General features: G+C 41.8%; 1 protein-coding gene across 2 annotated transcripts in view; it reads left to right on the top strand.

The window, feature by feature from the left end:
- tmem201 (transmembrane protein 201) overlaps nt 1-20,394 on the top strand; it is a 34,948-nt gene that overhangs the window by 8,502 nt on the left and 6,052 nt on the right. Inside the window, exons 3-8 of one of the 2 annotated variants that reach the window (XM_055892407.1) lie at nt 11,247-11,441; nt 11,578-11,757; nt 12,023-12,387; nt 12,541-12,744; nt 19,046-19,275; nt 19,848-19,910. In XM_055892407.1, coding sequence (XP_055748382.1) covers nt 11,247-11,441; nt 11,578-11,757; nt 12,023-12,387; nt 12,541-12,744; nt 19,046-19,275; nt 19,848-19,910 — 1,237 coding nt within the window. Of the gene's footprint in view, nt 1-11,246; nt 11,442-11,577; nt 11,758-12,022; nt 12,388-12,540; nt 16,709-19,045; nt 19,276-19,847; nt 19,911-20,394 lie in introns of those variants that run through there. The other variant, XM_055892408.1, reaches the window with a different exon arrangement.

Genomic DNA, 20,394 nt, shown 5'->3' with positions numbered 1-20,394 from the left:
TGGGTTCCCCTTGCTTCTGGGACTTGTAGTTTTGGCAGTCGGCCATTTTGTGATCTGTAGTTCTGATCGGGGTGGCCATTTTAGTGATCGGGCAGAGCCCATTTATTAGTTCTGCTCTCACATATCTGCCATTTATCACTCGACCCCCTTCTTTGCCACATATCTCCCCCCCTAGATCCGACCCCCTAGGTCGGGCTACCGCAGCAAAATATGCGTGCATGCGGGATAACCCATCCACATTTCCCATTTCCTTCCCTGCTTTGTGTTTCAAGTCAAAGTGAAACGGTTGGAGACTCAAAAACCACCGCATCACCCGAGCGTTCTTCTCTTTAGCCCTATGCATCCAGGTGAGTGGGGCATGGTCACTGATGAGGGTGAAGTGGCGCCCCAGCAGGTAGTATTTTAGGCTTTCTAGAGCCCACTTTACTGCCAGCGCCTCTTTCTCAACGACCGCGTAGTTGGTTTCCCGTGGTTCCAGCTTCCTGCTTAAAAACAGGATGGGGTGTTCCACCCCTTCTACCTCTTGGGATAGCACTGCTCCCAAGCCGACCTCTGAGGCATCCGTCTGAACCACAAACTCTTTCTCAAAGTCTGGTACCACCAGCACTGGATTACAGCAGAGAGCCTCCTGTAATGTCCTAAATGCTTTGGTGGCCCTTTCATCCCATTTGACCATGTTTGGCCCTCTGGCTCTAGTCATGTCGGTGAGTGGGGCGGCCACTGTGGCATAACTTGGGATGAACTTCCGGTAGTAACCAGTCAGCCCTAGGAACGCTCGAACTTGCTTCTTATTTACTGGTTTCGGCCATTCTCTAATTGCCTCCACCTTCTTCTGTTGGGGTTTGATTAACCCTCTTCCCACGGTGTATCCCAGATACTCTGTTTCCCCTAACCCCACATAACACTTGGCAGGGTTCGCCGTGAGCCTTGCCTTTCTAAGGGCGTCTAACACCGCCTGTACCCGGGGTAAGTGGGATTCCCAATCAGGGCTGTAGATTCCCACGTCATCTAAATAAGCTGCGGCGTATGCCTGGTGCGGTTTTAGGACCCCGTTGAAAGGTGGCTGGGGCCCCGTGTAAGCCGAATGGCATGACGGTGTATTGAAACAAACCGTCAGGGGTTGCAAAGGCTGTCTTTTCTTTGGCCCTGGGGGTCAGAGGAATTTGCCAGTACCCTTTTGTCAGGTCCAGGGTCGTAATGTACCGAGCTTTACCAACTTTCTCCAGTAGTTCGTCTACTCGGGGCATGGGGTAGGCATCAAACTTGGAGATTTCATTTACCTTCCGAAAGTCGTTACAGAACCGCAAAGACCCATCGGGCTTGGAGACCATCACAATTGGGCTAGACCACTCACTATGTGACTCCTCGATCACTCCAGCTGTCAACATTTTCTCTGTCTCTGCTCTAATCGCGGCCTGTCGAGCCTCGGGTACCCGATATGGCCTCATGCTCACTTTTCTCCCTGGTAGGGAAACGATATCGTGAGCCGTAACCTCAGTTCGGCCGGGTACCTCTGAAAACACATCTCTGTTTTTCTGGATCAGGGTCTTTACTTCCTGTACTTGTGCTGGGGACAGAGTAGGTGAAATATTTACTTCGGCTGCCCCCTGAGTGTGTGTAGGGTATGTGACCATTAGTGTTTCTCTCTCTCCATGCTTTTAACAGGTTTATGTGATAGATCTGTTCCTGTGGCCGTCGACCTGGCTGTCGGATCCGATAATTCACTTCTCCTATTCTCTCCAGTACTTCATATGGTCCTTTCCATGTGGCTAGTAGTTTGCACTCTACCGTGGGGATCAGCACTAACACCTTATCTCCCGGTTGAAATTCCCTCAGGGTAGCCTGCCGGTTATAAGTGTGCCGCTGGTGCTCTTGTGCTTGTCTCATGTGCTCTCGGACGATGGGCATGACTGTGGCTATCCTGTCTTGCATTGCCGTGACGTGCTCTATGACACTAGTATACGGGGTGGATTGGTGCTCCCAGGTTTCCCGGGCGATGTCTAAGATTCCCCGGGGGTGCCTCCCATATACCAGCTCAAAGGGAGAAAACCCCAGTGAGGCTTGAGGAACCTCTCTAATGGCAAACATCAGATACGGCAACATGCAATCCCAGTTTTTCCCATCCTTATCGATTACCTTCCTGAGCATTGACTTCAGGGTCCTGTTGAATCTCTCAACCAGCCCGTCCGTCTGAGGATGGTAAACCGATGTCCTCAACTGTTTCACCTGCCACAATTTACAAAGGTCCGCCATAAGGTGGGACATAAAGGTGGTCCCCTGGTCAGTAAGGATCTCCTTTGGAACCCCTACCCTGGTGAACAAGAGCACTAATTCCTTGGCAATATTTTTGGAAGTCATCGTCCGAAGGGGAATGGCTTCTGGGTAGCGAGTGGCATAATCTAGAATGACGAGAATGTATTGGTGTCCTCTGGCGGACTTGGGTAGTGGGCCCACTATATCCATCGCTATCCTCTCAAATGGCGTTTCGATTATGGGGAGTGGCACTAACGGGCTTCTAACAGCTGGTCGGGGAGCTGTTAACTGGCACTCCGGGCACTCTCCACAATGCCGAGCCACTTCAGCCTGAATTCCTGGCCAGTAAAACCTCCTTACAATCCGGTCTCGGGTTTTATCGATACCAAGGTGTCCACCCAGAATGTGCCCATGAGCTAGATCCAGTACTGTCCTCCGGTACCGGGTGGGGACCAACAACTGTTCAACCACATCAACCCCTATTTTTGAGACTCTGTACACCAAACCTTTTTTCATAATAAAGTGGGGAAAACTATTAGGCCTCATCCCATCATTTATGGGAGTACCATCGACGACCTGCACGTCTGCTCTGGCTTGCTGCAGGGTTGGATCCTGGTTTTGGGCCGTCCCGAAATTAGTCAAAGACCCTGCCAGGTCTGCTGGTTCTAGATTGTCATCCTCTGGATTCAGATCGACCCCAGCCCCAGTAGTACCAGGCTGTTCGTTGTCAACGAGGTTTGCCACTTCATCCTCATCCTCCCCTACTAGCACCTGTGAGGTTGGCCCCTGGGAGACCTCTTTTCTTGGTTTTGGTTGAAGGCCCCATGCCTCTTCCTGCTTGGTCAGGGTTGTTGGCTTCTCAAATATGCCATTCTTTTGGCCTAACTTCGCAAAGTTAGGAAAGTGTCTACCCAATATTACATCATATGGCATCTTTGGGACCACGCCGACCTCACAATTCAGCAGATCGTCCTCTGTTTGTATGCTCACTAAGGCTGTGGGGTACAGACGGGTATCCCCATGAATGCAGGTAACACTGATATCCTGACTTGTATCCAGTTTATGAGTTGGCACTAGGTTTGCAACGACCAGGGTTAGCATACTGCCGGAATCCAGCAGTGCTTCAACCTCTTTCCCTTCAGTTTATCGTAATCCTGTGCATCTGTCAACTCCAGGTCGAAATACGCTTTTTGAGCGTCCCCTGCCAGGTATGGTGCCAGAAGCCCTGCCCATTCTTCTTTCGGCCACTTCTCCCTCTCTGCAGTCCTTTCAAAGGTGGTAAGATATGCTTCCACATCATCCTGTGCTGTCATTTTTTGAAGAAAATGATTGGCCCGCCTCTGGGTATTTGCAGCTGGTAATTGAGCCCCAATTTGGTCCGCTAGCCCCTTTAGGCCTTCTCTTAACTCCTGGGTGTTTCTCTCTTGTTCTTCTCTGAGCAGCTGGTTGGTGCGGTGCTGGACCTGTAACGTGTCCTGGTACATTCGCATTGCATCCTGATGAGCTATTTGTTGAGCTCTAGTTGCCTCTTGTTGGGTGGCCGCCGCTTGTAACAGGGCTTGTATGGCTCCCTCCATACTCATTTTCCTGAGAAACTGTCCTAACCAAACAAAGCCACAAAAAAAAACCTGACTCCCCTTTGGAGTGCTAACTGATTTTTTTTTATTATTTATTTATTTTTTTACCTAACCAGCGGAATGGTTAGTCCATATGCCCACATTCTCCACCACTTGTGGCAAACCTCTTCAAGGTTATGAGCATTTGTCACAAATTAAGTGGGAAACTGTCACCAAATTACCCCAGAATGAGAGTTCTTTCGAACAGGACAGTACCTGTGTGTTTGTCTCTCCGTCCTGGTCCACCCAGGTCGTAGGCAAGGTCAAGGATAGCAGGGTTCGGTACACGAATCGGGTTCTCAGTAGGTCCAGGTCCAAACGCCAACAGGTAAGTCCAAAACAGTCCAGCTCATACACAGTAAATCCAGACGATATCTATTGTCTCTTTCTCTATGGTTCACAGATCCTTCCAGCCCTCACTTCCTCTTCCTGGTTTTCCTTGACCCTTTATCTGTGTGTCGGCCCCACCTTCTGTGGGTTCCCCTTGCTTCTGGGACTTGTAGTTTTGGCAGTCGGCCATTTTGTGATCTGTAGTTCTGATCGGGGTGGCCATTTTAGTGATCGGGCAGAGCCCATTTATTAGTTCTGCTCTCACATATCTGCCATTTATCACTCGACCCCCTTCTTTGCCACACCGAACAAGGCATCCGCAGGGCACAGTCAATAAGCACATCAACCTTAATGCCCCCCCCCCCCCGAAAAAAACCACGAAGAAATGCTCATTCAACCCTTAAGTCACAGGGGAGTCAAATACAGACTTATTTTTGTTTTAATATGAATGCCATCAGAGGATGGACTGTTTAAAGTAAGACCGGAATGGAGCCCAAGCCTCATAAAACAGTTTGGGGTTCCTACGTGTATTGAATTACATTTTTTCTAGTTTCAGAGAACACATCACATCTCTCACCCAATATTTATAAGATGGGGGAGCTGCCATCTTCCAGTTCTGTAGTATTAGCCGTCTAGCTAAAAGAGTTGTATAAGCAACAGTGTCCAACTGGATTCTTGACAGGGGGGTACCTATGGGCAGTACACCAAAAAGGGCTGTGAGGGGAGACGGATCTATAACAGTGTCCATATATATCAGAGAAACATTTAAATATTAATTCCCAGAAACCGGAAAGTTTGACAGCCCCAAAATATATGCAACAGTGTGGCTGGTTCCATTTTACATCTGACACGGGTAGGATCAAAATCTGAGAATATTCTTCCAAGTTTGGCCCCGGACCGGTGGATACGGTGAACCACCTTGAATTGAATGATGCTGTGTAGTGCTAAAAGAGGACGAATGCACCCTGTGCAGCACAGATTCCCAGGTGTCTTCCCCAAGTTCCTACCCCAAATCCTTTTCTCATCGAGTCTTTAAAGGCACCAAAGAAAGGTTCTGTAAGTCATTAATGATTGCATATACATCTGAAATTGCACCCCTAGGAAGCTTGTTCAGCTCAAAGATGCTCTCTATAGCTGTATTCGCAGGCCTATGGGGAAATTCAGGTGTGTTAGCTCTGACAAAGTTCCTAGTCTGGAGATAGTGGAAAAAGTGGGATTGGGGGAGGTGGAACTTTTCCTGTAGCTGAGCAAAAGATGCAAATGTGTCAAAGAATAATTGGGCTAGTGAGGAGAGGCCTAGTGAGTGCCAGATGGCAAAAGCCCCATCATTCAAAGATGGAGGAAATAATATGTTCTGATTGATTGGGTCTGATTGAGAAAAGCCTTGGAGGCTAAAGGCTAAACGGAACTGACTGCTTTACAATTGGGTTGACACACCTTTTGCCTAGGGGCACTGGGAGAGATGAGCACAACACAGAAGAAAGTGCTGTAGGTTTACATGATTCAGACTCCATCTGGACCCAGAGTAATCAGTCTGCAGCCAGTACAAAAGTGCTCTGAAATTTGCAGCCCAATAGTATGTCTGAAAATTTGGTAGAGCTAAACCACCCAGTTCCTTGGGATTCTGTAAATGTCTTCTACCAATCCATGGTATCTTGCCATCCCAAATAAAATACATGAATGTTTGATCCAGTGAATTAAAAAAAGATTTTGGAATAAAAATGGGTAAACTTTGAAATAAATATAAACATTTGGGCAACACATTCATTTTAATGACATTAATCCTTCCAATAAGAGAAAGAGGTAGCGAATTCCAAAAAGTAAAAGATAGTTTCAAACTGTCTGCTAGAGCAACAGTTTTCCTGAAACAAATTTGAATATTTCCTTGTCACTTTTACTCCCAAGTAGGTGAAGTGATCCTGGACAATCCTAAACTGAAAACTTGCAAAAGAGGACTTTAAAGCAGCCTTATTTACAGGAAAAAGTTCACTCTTGCCTAGATTCAGCTTGTACCCTGAGATTGATCCAAACTTTTTAAGAACAGATAAGGCACATGGTAATGAGGTATAAGGGTTGGAGATAAACAAAAGGAGGTCGTCAGCATATAGCGAGACTTTCTGCTCTAAGCCCGTCCTGATTATACCATGAATGGCATCATTAGATCATAGTGCAATGGCGAGAGGCTCGATTGCCAGAGCAAACAAAAAGGGGGAGAGTGGACAACCCTGTCTGGATCCGCGCTGCAAGGGAAAATAGTCAGAGGACAAGTTGTTAGTCCGTACCGAAGCCATGGGAGAAAAATAAAAAATCTTTATCCATGCAATGAATTTGGGGCCTAAGCCAAATCTATAAAGGGCAGCTGTTAGGTAGTCCCACTCAATACGGTCAAAAGCTTTTTCCGCATCAAGTGAGACCACCACCTCCGGGTCCCCCGACGCTGGGGAGTACAGTATATTCATAAGGTGTCTAATATTGAAAAACAAGTGCCTATTTCTCACAAAGCCAGTCTGGTCAGAGTGTATTACTTGGTGCAGCGAGCCTTCCATACGGATGGCTAAAAGCTTGGCTAGGATTTTGTTATCACAGTTAACTTCTACTTGGTCACAATCCCGGATCCGGGAGCACCCCCATCAGTAAAAAAGCTGACTAGCATAGCCTAGCATAGCGTCACAAGTAAATACTAGCATCTAAATATCATTAAATCACAAGTCCAAGACACCAGATGAAAGATACACATCTTGTGAATCCAGCCATCATTTCTGATTTTTAAAATGTTTTACAGGGAAGACACTATGTATTTCTATTAGCTAACCACGATAGCAAAAGACACAACTTTTTTTTCTCCACCATTTTTTTCCTGCATAGGTAGCTATCACAATTTCGACCAAATAAAGATATAAATAGTCACTAACCAAGAAACAACTTCATAAGATGACAGTCTGATAACATATTTATTGTATAGCATATGTTTTGTTAGAAAAATGTGCATATTTCAGGTATAAATCATAGTTTACCATTGCAGCCACCATCACAACTCTCACCAAAGCAACTAGAATAACTACAGAGACCAACGTGAATTACCTAAATACTCATCATAAAACATTTCTTAAAAATACACAGCGTACAGCAAATGAAAGACAAAGATCTTGTGAATCCAGCCAATATTTCAGATTTTGTAAGTGTTTTACAGGGAAAACACAATGTAGCATTATATTAGCTTACTACAATAGCCAACCACACAACAGCATTGATTCAAGCCAACAATAGCGATAATGAATAAACCAGCAAAAGATATTAATTTTTTCACTAACCTTCTCAAACTTCTTCAGATGACAGTCCTATAACATCATATTACACAATACATATAGAGTTTGTTTGAAAATGTGCATATTTAGCGGCACAAATCGTGGTTATACAATGAGAATAGTAGCCAAGCTGCCAACAATATGTCGGGAGAAATCTTGGGAGAGGCACCTAATCTAATCATAAACTTGACTAAAAAATACAGGTTGGACAGCAAATGAAAGATACATTAGTTCTTAATGCAACCGCTGTTAGATTTTTAAAATTAACGTTACTACGACATACAGCGTGCGTTAAAGCGAGACCGCACCGAAATTAATGGCGGAACAGTAGTTTAACATTTTCGAACAGAACAACGAATTAACATCATAAATACTTCTTACTTTTTGATGAGCTCCCATCAGAATCTTGGGCAAGTTGTCCTTTGTCCAAAAGAATCGTTGCTCGGTTGTAGATTGTCGCCTTCAACTTTGGAATTAGCAGTAAACATTAGGCGTGTGGCGAAGACGTGTCCAATTCACCATAACGCAGCACAAATAAAATACAGAAAATCGCAATATACTGATATAAACTGATATAACTTGGTTTAAAATAACAACATTATGATGTCTTTAACACCTATATCGAATACAATCAGAGCCGGATATATCTAAGGGCTATAACGGGAGCTTTCTAGAACGCCATCCTGAGGTCTGTCTTGCGTCATGGCGAACGAAGGAAAGACTGGACCCCACGTACCCAGTCCATTTATATGGCCTCAGATCTGCCTAGCAACTCAATTCCAATTCTCACTATTTGCTGACATCTAGGGGAAGGCGTATGCAGTGCATCTCAACCAATAGAAGACTTGCAAATTAATAAACTAACTTAGAACAGCCTGGCTCATTTCAGATTTCTCACTTGCTGACAGGAAGATTGCTCCAACTCGAGTTCTGTTTTACTCACAGATATAATTCAAACGGTTTTAGAAACTAGAGAGTGTTTTCTATCCAATATTAATAATAATATGCATATTGTACGAGCAAGAATTGAGTACGGGGCAGTTTAATTTGGGAACGAAATTTTTACAAAGTGCAAACAGCACCCCCTATTGAGAAGGTTTTAAAAAGCGAGATTGGGCGATAGGATCCACATTCCAGTGGGTCTTTGTTTTTCTTTAATAGTAATGAAATTGAAGCCTGATAAAGACTAGGCGGTAGCTTTGAGGTATTAAGGCACTCTGCAAATAATTGAGACAAGAATGTGCAAACCCGCCTAGAAAACGTCCTGTAAAATTCAGTTGGAAAACCATCCGGACCCGGTGATTTATCACTTTTCATTGCGGACACTGCTGTTGCAATCTCCTCAGGTGTAGATTATTCTTCTAGACAGTCATGGGAGTCTGTATCAATTGAAGGCATATTCAAGCCATTAACTTCTTACGGCTGAGATCGGCTGAGATCCCGTTAACGGGATCGACTTGACAACAGTCAGTGAAAGTGCAGGGCGCCAAATTCAAACAGAAATCTCATAATTAAAATTCCTCAAACATATAAGTATTTTTCACCATTTTAAAGGTAATCTTGTTAATCCCACCACAGTGTCCGATTTTCAAAAAGGCTTTACGACAAAAGCACACCATCTGATTATGTTAGGTCAGTACCTAGTCACAGAAAAACACAGCCATTTTTCCAGCCAAAGAGAGGAGTCACAAAAAGCAGAAATAGAGAAAATTAATCACTAACCTTTGATCTTCATCAGATGACACTTATAGGACTTCATGTTACACAATACATGTATGTTTTGTTCGATAAAGTTCATATTTATATCCAAAAATCTTAGTTTACATTGGCGCGTAATGTTTTGCCTCCAAATCCAAGCCACATCAATTTACAGAAATACTCATAAACATTGATAAAAGATACGTGTTTTACATGGAACTTTAGATAAACTTCTCCTTAATGCAACCGCTGTGTCAGATTTCAAAAAAACTTTACGGAAAAAGCACACCATGCAATAATCTGAGTACGGCGCTCAGACACAAAAACAAGCCATACAGGTACATGCCATGATGTGGAGTCAACAGAAGTCAGAAATGGCATTAGAAATATTCACTTACCTTTGATGATCTTCATCAGAATGCACTTCCAGGGATCCCAGTTCCACAATAAATGTTTGTTTTGTTCGATAAAGTCCATCATTTATGTCCAAATACTTCCTTTTTGTTCGCGCGTTTAGTACACAAATCCAAACTCAGGAGGCGCAGGCAAGTCCAGGCGAAAGTTCAGATGAAAAGTCATATTACAGTCCGTAGAAACATGTCAACGAAGTATAGAATCAATCTTTAGGATGTTTTTATCATAAGTTTTCAATAATGTTTCAACCAGAGAATACCTTTGTCTGTAGAAACGCAATGGAACGCAGCTAACGCTCACGGGAGCGCGCAAGACTGATCTCGTGGCACTCTGCCAGACCCCTGACTCAAACAGCTCTCATTCACCCATCCTTCACAGTAGACGCATCAAACAAGGTTCTAAAGTCTGTTAACATCTAGTGGAAGCCTTAGGAAGTGCAATATGACCCCATAGACACTGTATATTCGATAGGCAATGACTTGAAAAACTACAAACCTCAGATTTCCCACTTTCTGGTTGGATTTTTTCTCGGGTTTTTGCCTGCCATATGAGTTCTGTTGTACTCACAGACATCATTCAAATAGTTTTAAAAACTTCAGTGTTTTCTATCCAAATCTACTAATTATATGCATATTTTAGCTTCTGGGCTTGAGTAGCAGGCAGTTTACTCTGGGCACCTTATTCATCCAAGCTACTCAATACTGCCCCCAGCCATAAGAAGTTAAAGAATGAATCCATCAGCAAAGGGTCTTGAGAAGATTCAGAGGTGTATAACGCAGAGTAAAATTGTTTAAATTGATCATTGATCTCTATGTATAACTGTAGTGGCACCAGACGGGGTCCTTATTTGTGGGATTAAACGTGAGGCCTCAGATTTACGGATCAAATGTACAGTGATTATTTCAATCAGGTGTTAACGCTGGGCTGGGACAAAACCCTTCACACTCCTGCTCTTCAGGACTTGCAATGACTGAAATATACCAAAGCAGGAGAATAGTCTTCAGGCTAAAACAGCTTACCTAATTGAGAGGTTGGTTTGTGAGTGCCACTTTCAAAATTACTGGCTGAAATTATACAGAACAGTTCTAGCATCGCTTTAAAATAGATGATTAACATTTAATCAGAATATTAATAATTGTCCAGCAATAAATGCTTCATTTATTTAAGTATTTGCTGTGCTAGACATAAGGGATAATGTTTGCGTTATAAATCTTGTTTTATGTTCTGAATCTGGAAAAACATGCCAAAATGCTAATGAAATTGCCCCCCCTGGAGCATTATACGGTGGCATAAAACAAAATACATTTGCATAAAATATTTGAATAATGTGACGTTGGAATGAAACAATCAAGGCCTTTAAACACTTGTTGGACAATGATGATAAAATGCCTTTTATGGTGTCTGACGGAGTTGACATGAATACAGTTAGGTGCATTTAATGAAAAAAGCTTTTAATTAGATTGTTCCTTTACATGGGATGATAGCTGATACTTGGGTATATAAAAATATTTATTTCAAAAAAATATATTTCAATATTGTTAATATTAGGAAAAAACATAAATGGTCCCATCTTTCAAGAATCCCAGAGCCTCACTTTGGTCCTTGTACTTGTCTTGCTTGCTTCTTCTAGAATGGCGACTACAACAAACCTATTCCTGCTCAATTCTCGGAGCATCTAAACCATGGCGTGTCTGCCGGCGTGCCCTTGCCTGAGACACCAAAGACGCTGCAGTGGGTCAACTGTCAGATGCTGTTGTGCAAAAAATGCAACAACAACCAGTCTGTCAAGATCAAGCAGTTGGCCTCATTCATCCCAAGGGAAGATGTATGTATCATTATTATTTTTTTTGATTTGTTTGATTTGTGGAAAACTGCAGTGTGTGTGATCCACGGTGAGTTTGTATAAAGCCAATGTGGTCATTAGGAAAAACAACAATTATTTTTTGGTTTCCCTACCCTAGGATAACTATGATGAGGAGATTGAGGTGTACAAGCACCACGTGGAGCAGACCTACAAGTTGTGCAGACCCTGTCAGACGGCCGTGGAGTATTACATCAAGCACCAGAACCGCCAGCTCCGGGCTGTGCTCTTCAGCCACCAGCTCAGACGCAGCAGAGACTGTGACAAAGCATTCGTAAAGGTCACTTTCAACAGAGACAAGTCCATCTGATAAGACTGTTGAGCAAGCATCAGCACTATACTTATAGTAGAAAATGATCTTCTAAGAAATCGAAATGCATTTACCACTGTCAGGTTTTTTGATGAGTTTCAGAAAGAAATTAAGTGGATAAATTGAATACTCTGTAGAAATAGGTGTGCACATTTTATTAACCTTCACAAGGGGCTCTAGATGTGGCAGTATAGGAATTTGCATCTATCCTTACGCTCTAAACTTTTTTTCACAGAGCTCCTACTCCTTCAGCACACCAGTTGGAGTGATATTGCTTCGTGTCATGGCATTTGTCACCTGTGCCTTCCTAGTTGCAACAGCATTGTATGGCTCTGGGGACCAAACTGCATCCACTGGTGCACCCCAAACACTAAGCGGAGGGATCATCCCTCCAAAGCCTGCTCCCTCCAACAAATCGACTCCCAAAAACGGTAGCAGCGAGGCTGGACAGGTGTTGCAAGACCTGCTGGAGCTGCTTCCAAAGGAGGCCGTAGAGAATGCAAAGCTTGTCTGGCAGTATGGAAGCAACCATCAGATGGCTGTGGTCTCCATTGGCCTGCTGACCTGTATCACTGGTGTCTGTCTAGGAGGACCTGTCAGGTAATTAATTCCTCTTAGCTCATTGTTTCTATGATGAACAATTCCGGGTATGCACTGGTGCCTGAGTCTGGAGTTTTGGCTACTTAAAATGAAATTATCTTTGTTAATTTTGAATCCAGATAGTAGTTATATACTTTGTTCCTGGTTTTTCAGATTGAGGCGAATTGATGCCGTGGCCTCTGTCCTGTGGTTCCTGGTCTTGTGCCTGTACTTGGTGGAGAGATACCTGAAAGCTGATGTCTCAAGCTGGCTGGATACAGTCAAACTCTGCACTACCTCCTTATGTTGCCTGGTCGGCTTTGCCGCTGCTGTGGCAACACGCAAATCCATGGGCCCGAGAAGAGCGAGAGGTCGAAGGTCAGAATCTGAACAGTGACACTTAAATGTACTTATAGACCCACCGAATACACTAGGACCCACTTGTGAACACATAGGATATGTTTCTATAACGCATATGACTTTCCCGCCTTTGCTGATATTAACCAACTAATTGATTCACTCATGTTATTAGCCTAATTTAAAGATTTATTACTTGGCATTGGTTGTCTAATGCAGCTTTCTGATTTATCCTGTTGATTTGAAAAGTAATTTCACCAACAACCCTATCTAAACTACACAGGGACTCCCATTAAGCATGGAGCATAGCTAACACTTAAATTGTAGCTGTATTTTCGGACTTTTGAAAAAAATATATATTTAACTTAGAAAATCGAAATCAATTGTCTGTGTAACAGATATGAACAGATCGAGGTGCTGCCTTTTTCTTTGACATTAGCATGGCTCAAGCCTCAATCTTGTTTTTAAAACCCTGATGGCTAATACAACATTTTGACTGGGCAAACCACGCCTATCAAATTTAATCGAAGGCCTAAGAGTGAGTCATTTCAAAACCTGATTATTGTGACGAATCCTGGGGTAGTGATTGTAGTGGGAAAGTGATTTTAATCTGAAAGTTCTATAACACTTGCTAGCCGGCGAAGTAGTTTGACAATATCGTCCGATGCCTCCAGTTGTGTGCTGTACGTTTTGTATTTGGTGGACTAATAAACGTTTTGGAAGGAGAGAGTCTGGGGACAGGCTCTGGCAGAGGACTAGTTAGTTTAGATTGGGGCGAAAAAACTGTTCCCGGAATCAAATTGAGTAGCTCGCCAGCATGCACACAATATTTGTGTTCTAGTTGCGGAGATTATTCAAAACCCAGGATTGTTTGCCGTCCAGTATACTTTGCTCCCTGCCTGGGCTGCACTACGCATGTAAAATGGAGCCCATAGTCTTTTGCCCAAGTCCCATGTGCGGGTTTCTCTTTGAAGTTATTGTATTTTTCCCATGCACCTGCAACAAGATATCTCACATGAGCTTTTTTAATGTTTAATGCCCGTGCCCTACACCAGTATCAAGTCCAGTTGTGCTGAATTCAGAAATTCATCACAAGTTTTGCACTGTAAAAACAGTATGGTTTGTTTGACTGAGCCTATTTCACAATAATGATGGATATCTAGCCACTGTGATAAGCTTGGGTGACGAGGTGTCTCATTGTTAAAACGCAAGGCAAATATTGTTACATCACTGCTTTTTACCTAAAATATTTTGCCCTTTTGTTTTGCAACTATAAAGACCACACTGATATAATGGTGTTGGTTGGCTTTCCTGGCATACTGAATTTATTCTTGAAGTTTTGAATGAAACCATAGTTGGGTAGGTGTTGTGAAGAAAGGTTTTGTTGACATCTTTACCAATATACCAAAAAGACTGACTACTCTTGGTGTTGAAACTCAAAAGTGCCCCTGCTTTTGACCTGTATTTCTCTACTGTTGTGTAGCACAGGTCTTGCCTAGTTGTATAAAGAAGACAAACAAGCTTATGATTAAGTGAAAGCTGTATACAGTTCACATGTAGTTTCCCCAGGTACAGGGTGCTCTCCTGAAGATTTTTTTTAAAGTATTTTTCATATTCTGTGTACACAAGTACTTTAATTTTTTTTATCCCCCAGGGTGGTAAATTTGTGGCAGTCTTTAGAGGAAATTTGAGATGCCAATCCTCCCTAACTTTCTGTCTTTGCATGTTAGGTTCTGATGTAGAATTCAATATCCTCTTGTAAAGCATATGCTAATCCATATTTTAGAGAAAGTAATAGGCCTAACTATACTGCTATCTGCCTCCACTTTACCCTCCTAATTTTGTGTTCATCCACAGCACCATATTTACAATATGTAGGCTATTAAAATCCACTGACAGCTCCCCAGCCCTCAAGCATGCACTAATATTGGGTTTGATGATACTTTGTGTTTAATGTAGCTTTAGAAGGTGATGTAGGAATGCTACGCATAACATGCTATAACTATTCATGTGTATCTTCTTTTTTTTGTGTGAAAAATGACTTTATTTAAATGATAGATGTGAAGAACGACTGTAGATTGTACTCGAGAGTAACAGTACTGCACCAACTCATAACTTGTGTGTTGTATTCTCAACTTTTTGTTTTATGTACCAAGTACAGCATCTGTAACCAGGTTTCCATCTAACCGTTTCCTTTGGATGAATTAAGTCACGACCGGGCTGATGGAAACAGTAAATTCCGGTACTATATTTTATAAATGTTGACAGACTATTAGTTCAAATAAATTTTGAGAGTAATGACGGTGGAAACGCCTTTGTAAAAATATTGATATTAAACACATCACATTGAATATAAACTTGGCGTTACGCTATGTGTTGTCCTCTCACCACGACTCGGTTTGCATGCAGTTTATTAGGCTCCAGATTAAATAAATTCTGATGAACTTCACAGAGTGGTGAAAGTGCATGGTGATGAGCTTCTCCTTTCCAATAAATATCGAGGGTGTTGTTCTGGTGACATAATCATCGATGCTTGGCTGCCGTTTTGACAAATAATCTGTCTCTTATCCATAATAATCTCATGTTGGTAGCCTACCAGCACTGTATCTGCCAGCTGTTGTCAAGAGTGCATGTGTCAAGACCATAGTGGGCACATTTGCTATTTAATGCAACAGTTTTTGACAAAACCATCAGAGATGGAAACTCATTTAACTTGTATTTTTTTAAATTCAGTACATGGGAATTTAACCGCAAAAGTTAATTTTGTGCAGTAAGTCAGTTTCGATGGAAACACGTGCATATTGTTTTCTGCAGATTTTAGAATATCATTAAATCTTTCGCTAATTGGCTGGAAACCTATCTTGAGACAATACCCACAGTCGGTTGTGAAAATCTGGATTTCTGTGATACAGATGCTGTCCAATTATTGTTACATTGCTTTGACAGAGTTTTCAGTCTGCAAAAATATTATGAGTATGTAGCTAATATTTATGTAATACGCGTTACAATGCCAAATGTATTTAACTGGTTCTAGCACATTTCCCTCTGTTAGTAGTTTGGCATTTGCCTATGAAATCGTACTTGACTCTTCATGTTTTGCATCATATGAGTATGCTAGTATACCTGATTTAATGGATACTAACAACTATTGTTTATCTCAACCAATGTTTTTAGCAAACATTTTTTGCCTAACCTTATTCTTTTAACTGTTGTGAGTATACGTCTCTTAGTGTCACTTATGTGTATGTTATGCATGTTTCTATTCACCATAGTAACAAGGGATTACATGATAGTTATTTTAGTTTATGCCAAATTGGCGACTAGGTTATGAAACTTAAAACTATTTGTGCCCATTATTTATGTGTGCCGCTAACAATGTGATAGTAAGAACTAATTAGTTGTGAATCTAGTGCATTTTTTGCTTACCTTTTTATACTGTGTATGTGTTGCAGTGCTGGAACACTAAAAGATTCAGTACCCTGAAGGGAGATTGACATTTTCCCCAAGATTAAAACGATTGTTCAGACCAATTACAAAATAAATAAGTAATCCATTTGTTTCCTTACCTCTTCTTGTCCAAAGACTACTTTACAGGTAAGGAAACAAAAATATAAATATGTTATTTGGCTGAACTATCCCTTTTAATACACCAAATAATTTATGGTACTTTATCTTATCATTAATTTATGACTATGGAAGGATTAATGCGTATTCCAAAACATACAATATAAGCTTTCATGTAATATCCAATGCTCATTTATGTGAATTTCCTATATTTTTGGTAAAGCAACTATTTAAGCTATTCCGTCCATTCTAAAAATATAACTGCAGCATATTCCAACTGAAACACGTTCTCTTGGGTACTGCATCTTGAATATTGTAGGTTGTCACTACCCTTCATATAGCCTATTGGGTTCATTTTGTATTAGTAAACCATGTATGCTGGATCACTGTAAATCAAATTAAATAAATTACTGAAATGTTATGCCTTTTCTATTTATCCCATTCTTTTGTGAGAAATGCCTGACCTGTTCTTAACCCTTACCTTAAAAGAATGTTATAGCTCAGACACACCACAAAGAGAAACAGCTAAAAGTAGCAAGTAGCTATTGTGTGTTTGCAATCACCTGCACATAGTGGTCACTGACAAACGGTGGACATTCAACAGGTGCAATTGTCAGAAAAGGATGTCTGATGTTCCGGTCACTGTTAATCCTGTGTTTTGACCTTTTACAAAATACATTTCTGTGGTTTTCACCTTAACTACTATAGTCTAGCCTACTTCCTTTTTTGTCATGTGCTTAGGAAGAGAGCACTACATTCTGTCAGCGCCAAGTAGCCTAGATTTGAAGGGGGTATAGTGTACTGCAGTGTTTCCCAAACGCTGTCCTCGGGACCCCAAGGGGTGCACGTTTAGTTTTTTGCCCTAGAACTACACAGCTGATTCAAATAATGAACTAATCATTAAGCTTTGATCAGCTGTGTAGTGTTTGATCAAAAACCAAAACATGCACCCCTTGGGGTCCCGAGGACTGAGTTTGGGAAACGCTGGTGTACTGTATGTTATATAACATTGTTTAGATCTATTTATAAACTGGGCGGTTCGTGCCCTGAAATGCTGATTTGGCTGACAGCTGTGGTATATCAGAATGTATACCACGGGTATGACAAAACATAAATTTTTACTGCTCTAATTATGTTGGTTTCCAGTTTATAATAGCAGTATGATACCTCAGAAGTATGTGGTTTATGGCCAATATACCTCGACTAAGGGCTGTATCCAGGCACCCCGCCATGTATCATGCATAAGAACAGCCCTTAGCCGTGGTATATTGGCCATATACCACTCCTCGTGCCATATTGCTTAAATAAATGTTGTGTACTGAATGTAAGTAAGCTACTAAATGGACGTGGCAGTTGTGTGTGTACTCCTGACTAAGATCTTTTATGAATTGTTCTGTGTTTGCCACTAGCCTACTAGTATAACAGGCACTGTCAACTGGTTTATGTTTGTCAGACAGCTGGGATAGACTGTCAATGGCTCCTATTTACATATAGCTTCATCACTATACACAGTATCCCGTGTCTAACATTCACTGCTGGATAGAAGGGTTGTTTGATCTTGTCTGACCATTGCCTTAATGTACACTTGAATAAGTATTTGCAGGGTGGATTGAGGTATACCGTAGGTCACCAATTTTCGGACAAAGGATTACTGTCATCGATCTCAACCAGGATTTAATAGTCCTACCTTCATTAATGATGTCGAGTTGACCTTACTAAATGGCAATCTGCAGTTAACACAACAGTGGTCATCCCGCAAGTGTTTTGGCTGAGGGATGGGGCTGGAGAAATCTAACCACTCAAATTCATAAACAAAGCTATGGATGCAAGGTCTAACTTTAATCCACTGTAAAGTCCAATGTGGTCCTTCTCGATTTGTTCCCCCCCCCCATGTACAGGAGGCAATGCAGGTATCATTGTAGCTCATTTTCAATGGTCTGTTTCTGTTTTGCGGAAATTGTTTGCGCTATCCTTCAATTTGACTAGTTGGACCTTTACAAATACAATTATTAATATTACATCTGTAAAGTAATCAAAATATTATTTTACAGTTGTAATATTAATTGTATTTACAAAGCACATTTCTAGCACAATAGATTTCACAGTATTAAAAATGGCTAAAGGCACAAGGCTGCCATTTTTATTTTGACATTAAGTCATTTTAGGGTAACAATTAAGTACCTTAACATAATACATTTACAATAAAAAGGGGCAAAAACAGCTTTTTAGCTAAAAGATTCTCAAGCAAAAATTCTGCTAGGACTGTCTGGGAGTGGACTGAGTGGAGAGGGGAAAACTAGCTGTTATTGGCAGAGGTGTGGAACTCTTGGTCTATTAACCAATTTACCACATGGGGATGTCACCATGCTGATTAGAAGGTCCTATGTAGTTGCTGGTTGAAAATACAATCTATCAGGAAATAACACTGATCACATGTTTTCACACTTTCAGTGTTCGTTTCATCAGTTGTACAATATGATATAAAAACTGAATTTTCACTGCACTGGGCCTTTTAAGAAATACTTTTCTGGAGGGCAATACAGAGAATTTGATTTGGAATTGTCACCACTATTGTTAACAATATTGGCTGTATTACAATACCCCAAACCACCTCTACCTGCAAAGTCTCTTCTCCATTTTGATTAATGTATTTACATAAAACGGAAGGAAAACCCTGTTACTGATTTTCAATTCACATAGCTATCTGCAGAGGTGTCGAGTTCAGTGGTGGATCGATTGTGCTCTTCTTCTGTTGCAGGTACCTTTCCGGTAGCTCCGTGGACTCGCTGTATGGTGGCCAGGCTCCCCTGCTCTCTCCCATCTCCCCTGGCTCCTCCTCTACCTTCATCCCCACTCCACCCCCAAACCTCTCCCAGCTCATCAATCGACAGAAGAGCCCCCGAGAACGCAAAGCCTCTCCCTCTTCCCTGCCCGGTCGCCTCAACCGAGCCCTGTACCTCGGCACCATCCCATCCCTCGCCAGAACAGGTAAGATGGCTGGCGCCTTAGGTTGTCTTTCGGGTCCTGTACATGACTGTTCTGCCTTTCATTCTATGCACTGTGATTCAGCGCCACCCGGTGTTCATATCTAACTGTGTAGCTTGCACTTCTATGGTACTTTCTTGGCTGACTATCAAATTAGTTATACCATAAAGAGGACAGTACAATGACATAAGGCAGTAACAGGGTTATGTGGCGCGGTTATTACATGCTTCACAACATTGGTAACTAGCTAGTAGAATTCTAAAACATGGCTACAGAGATCACTGAATGACTTACATTGTTTTGTATGCATGTTGCATGGAGGTTTATTTGACTGGGAAATGTTCTAATTCAGGGTTTACCAAACACGGTCCTGGATCCCTCCCCTGTGTGCACGTCTTGTTTTTTGCTCTAGCATTACAAAGCTGATTCAGATAATCAAAGCTTGATGATGAGTTGGTTATTTGAATCAGCTGTGTAAGTGCTAGAGCAAAAAACAGAATGTGCACCCAGGGGTAGCCCTCAGGACCAAGTTTGGGAAACCCTGTTCTAATTGATAGTGTGCTCATGTATTTTAGATTCCGGCTACCTGTTCAGTGGAAGTAGGCCACCTTCACAGTGCAAAGACTCCCCACCTTCAGGTAATATTGAGCAGTGGATAAATGTTGCAATTTAGAGTATCTACAACTCTCCCTGTTTTTTCTTTTCTTGCAGTAGAACAATTTAAGGTAACCTTTTCTTGCACAGAGACCCCCACCCAGGCAAACCGGTGACCCATATGTTAGCAAAAAAGTTTTGTCTAATCAGGTGAATGATAATAGCAAGAAGAAGTAATAACCATTTTAAAATAATAGATTTGTCAGATCGGTTTTTATTTTGACCCCACATTATACTTGGGAGAAGAAGTTTAAACTCTAACATACCTTTCTAACTAATAGGCTTACTCTAAACACATTTTTGCTAATAGCAGCTGTGTAAACAAAGGTGAGCAATGTGTTAGCCAAAATTGAATGTCTTCAATCAAGTAGCCAGTAGCAGTACTAGCAGCCAGTAGCACTTGCTGTGACTGGTACTCACAGGTGCTTTTTCAAAGCCTATGTAAAGCCTTGTTCACAATGGAAGTTT

Source organism: Salvelinus fontinalis, chromosome 31, assembly GCF_029448725.1.
Source record: "Salvelinus fontinalis isolate EN_2023a chromosome 31, ASM2944872v1, whole genome shotgun sequence".
In the NCBI taxonomy this organism is placed as follows: domain Eukaryota; kingdom Metazoa; phylum Chordata; class Actinopteri; order Salmoniformes; family Salmonidae; genus Salvelinus; species Salvelinus fontinalis.
This window is presented reverse-complemented; position numbering and strand designations above follow the sequence as displayed.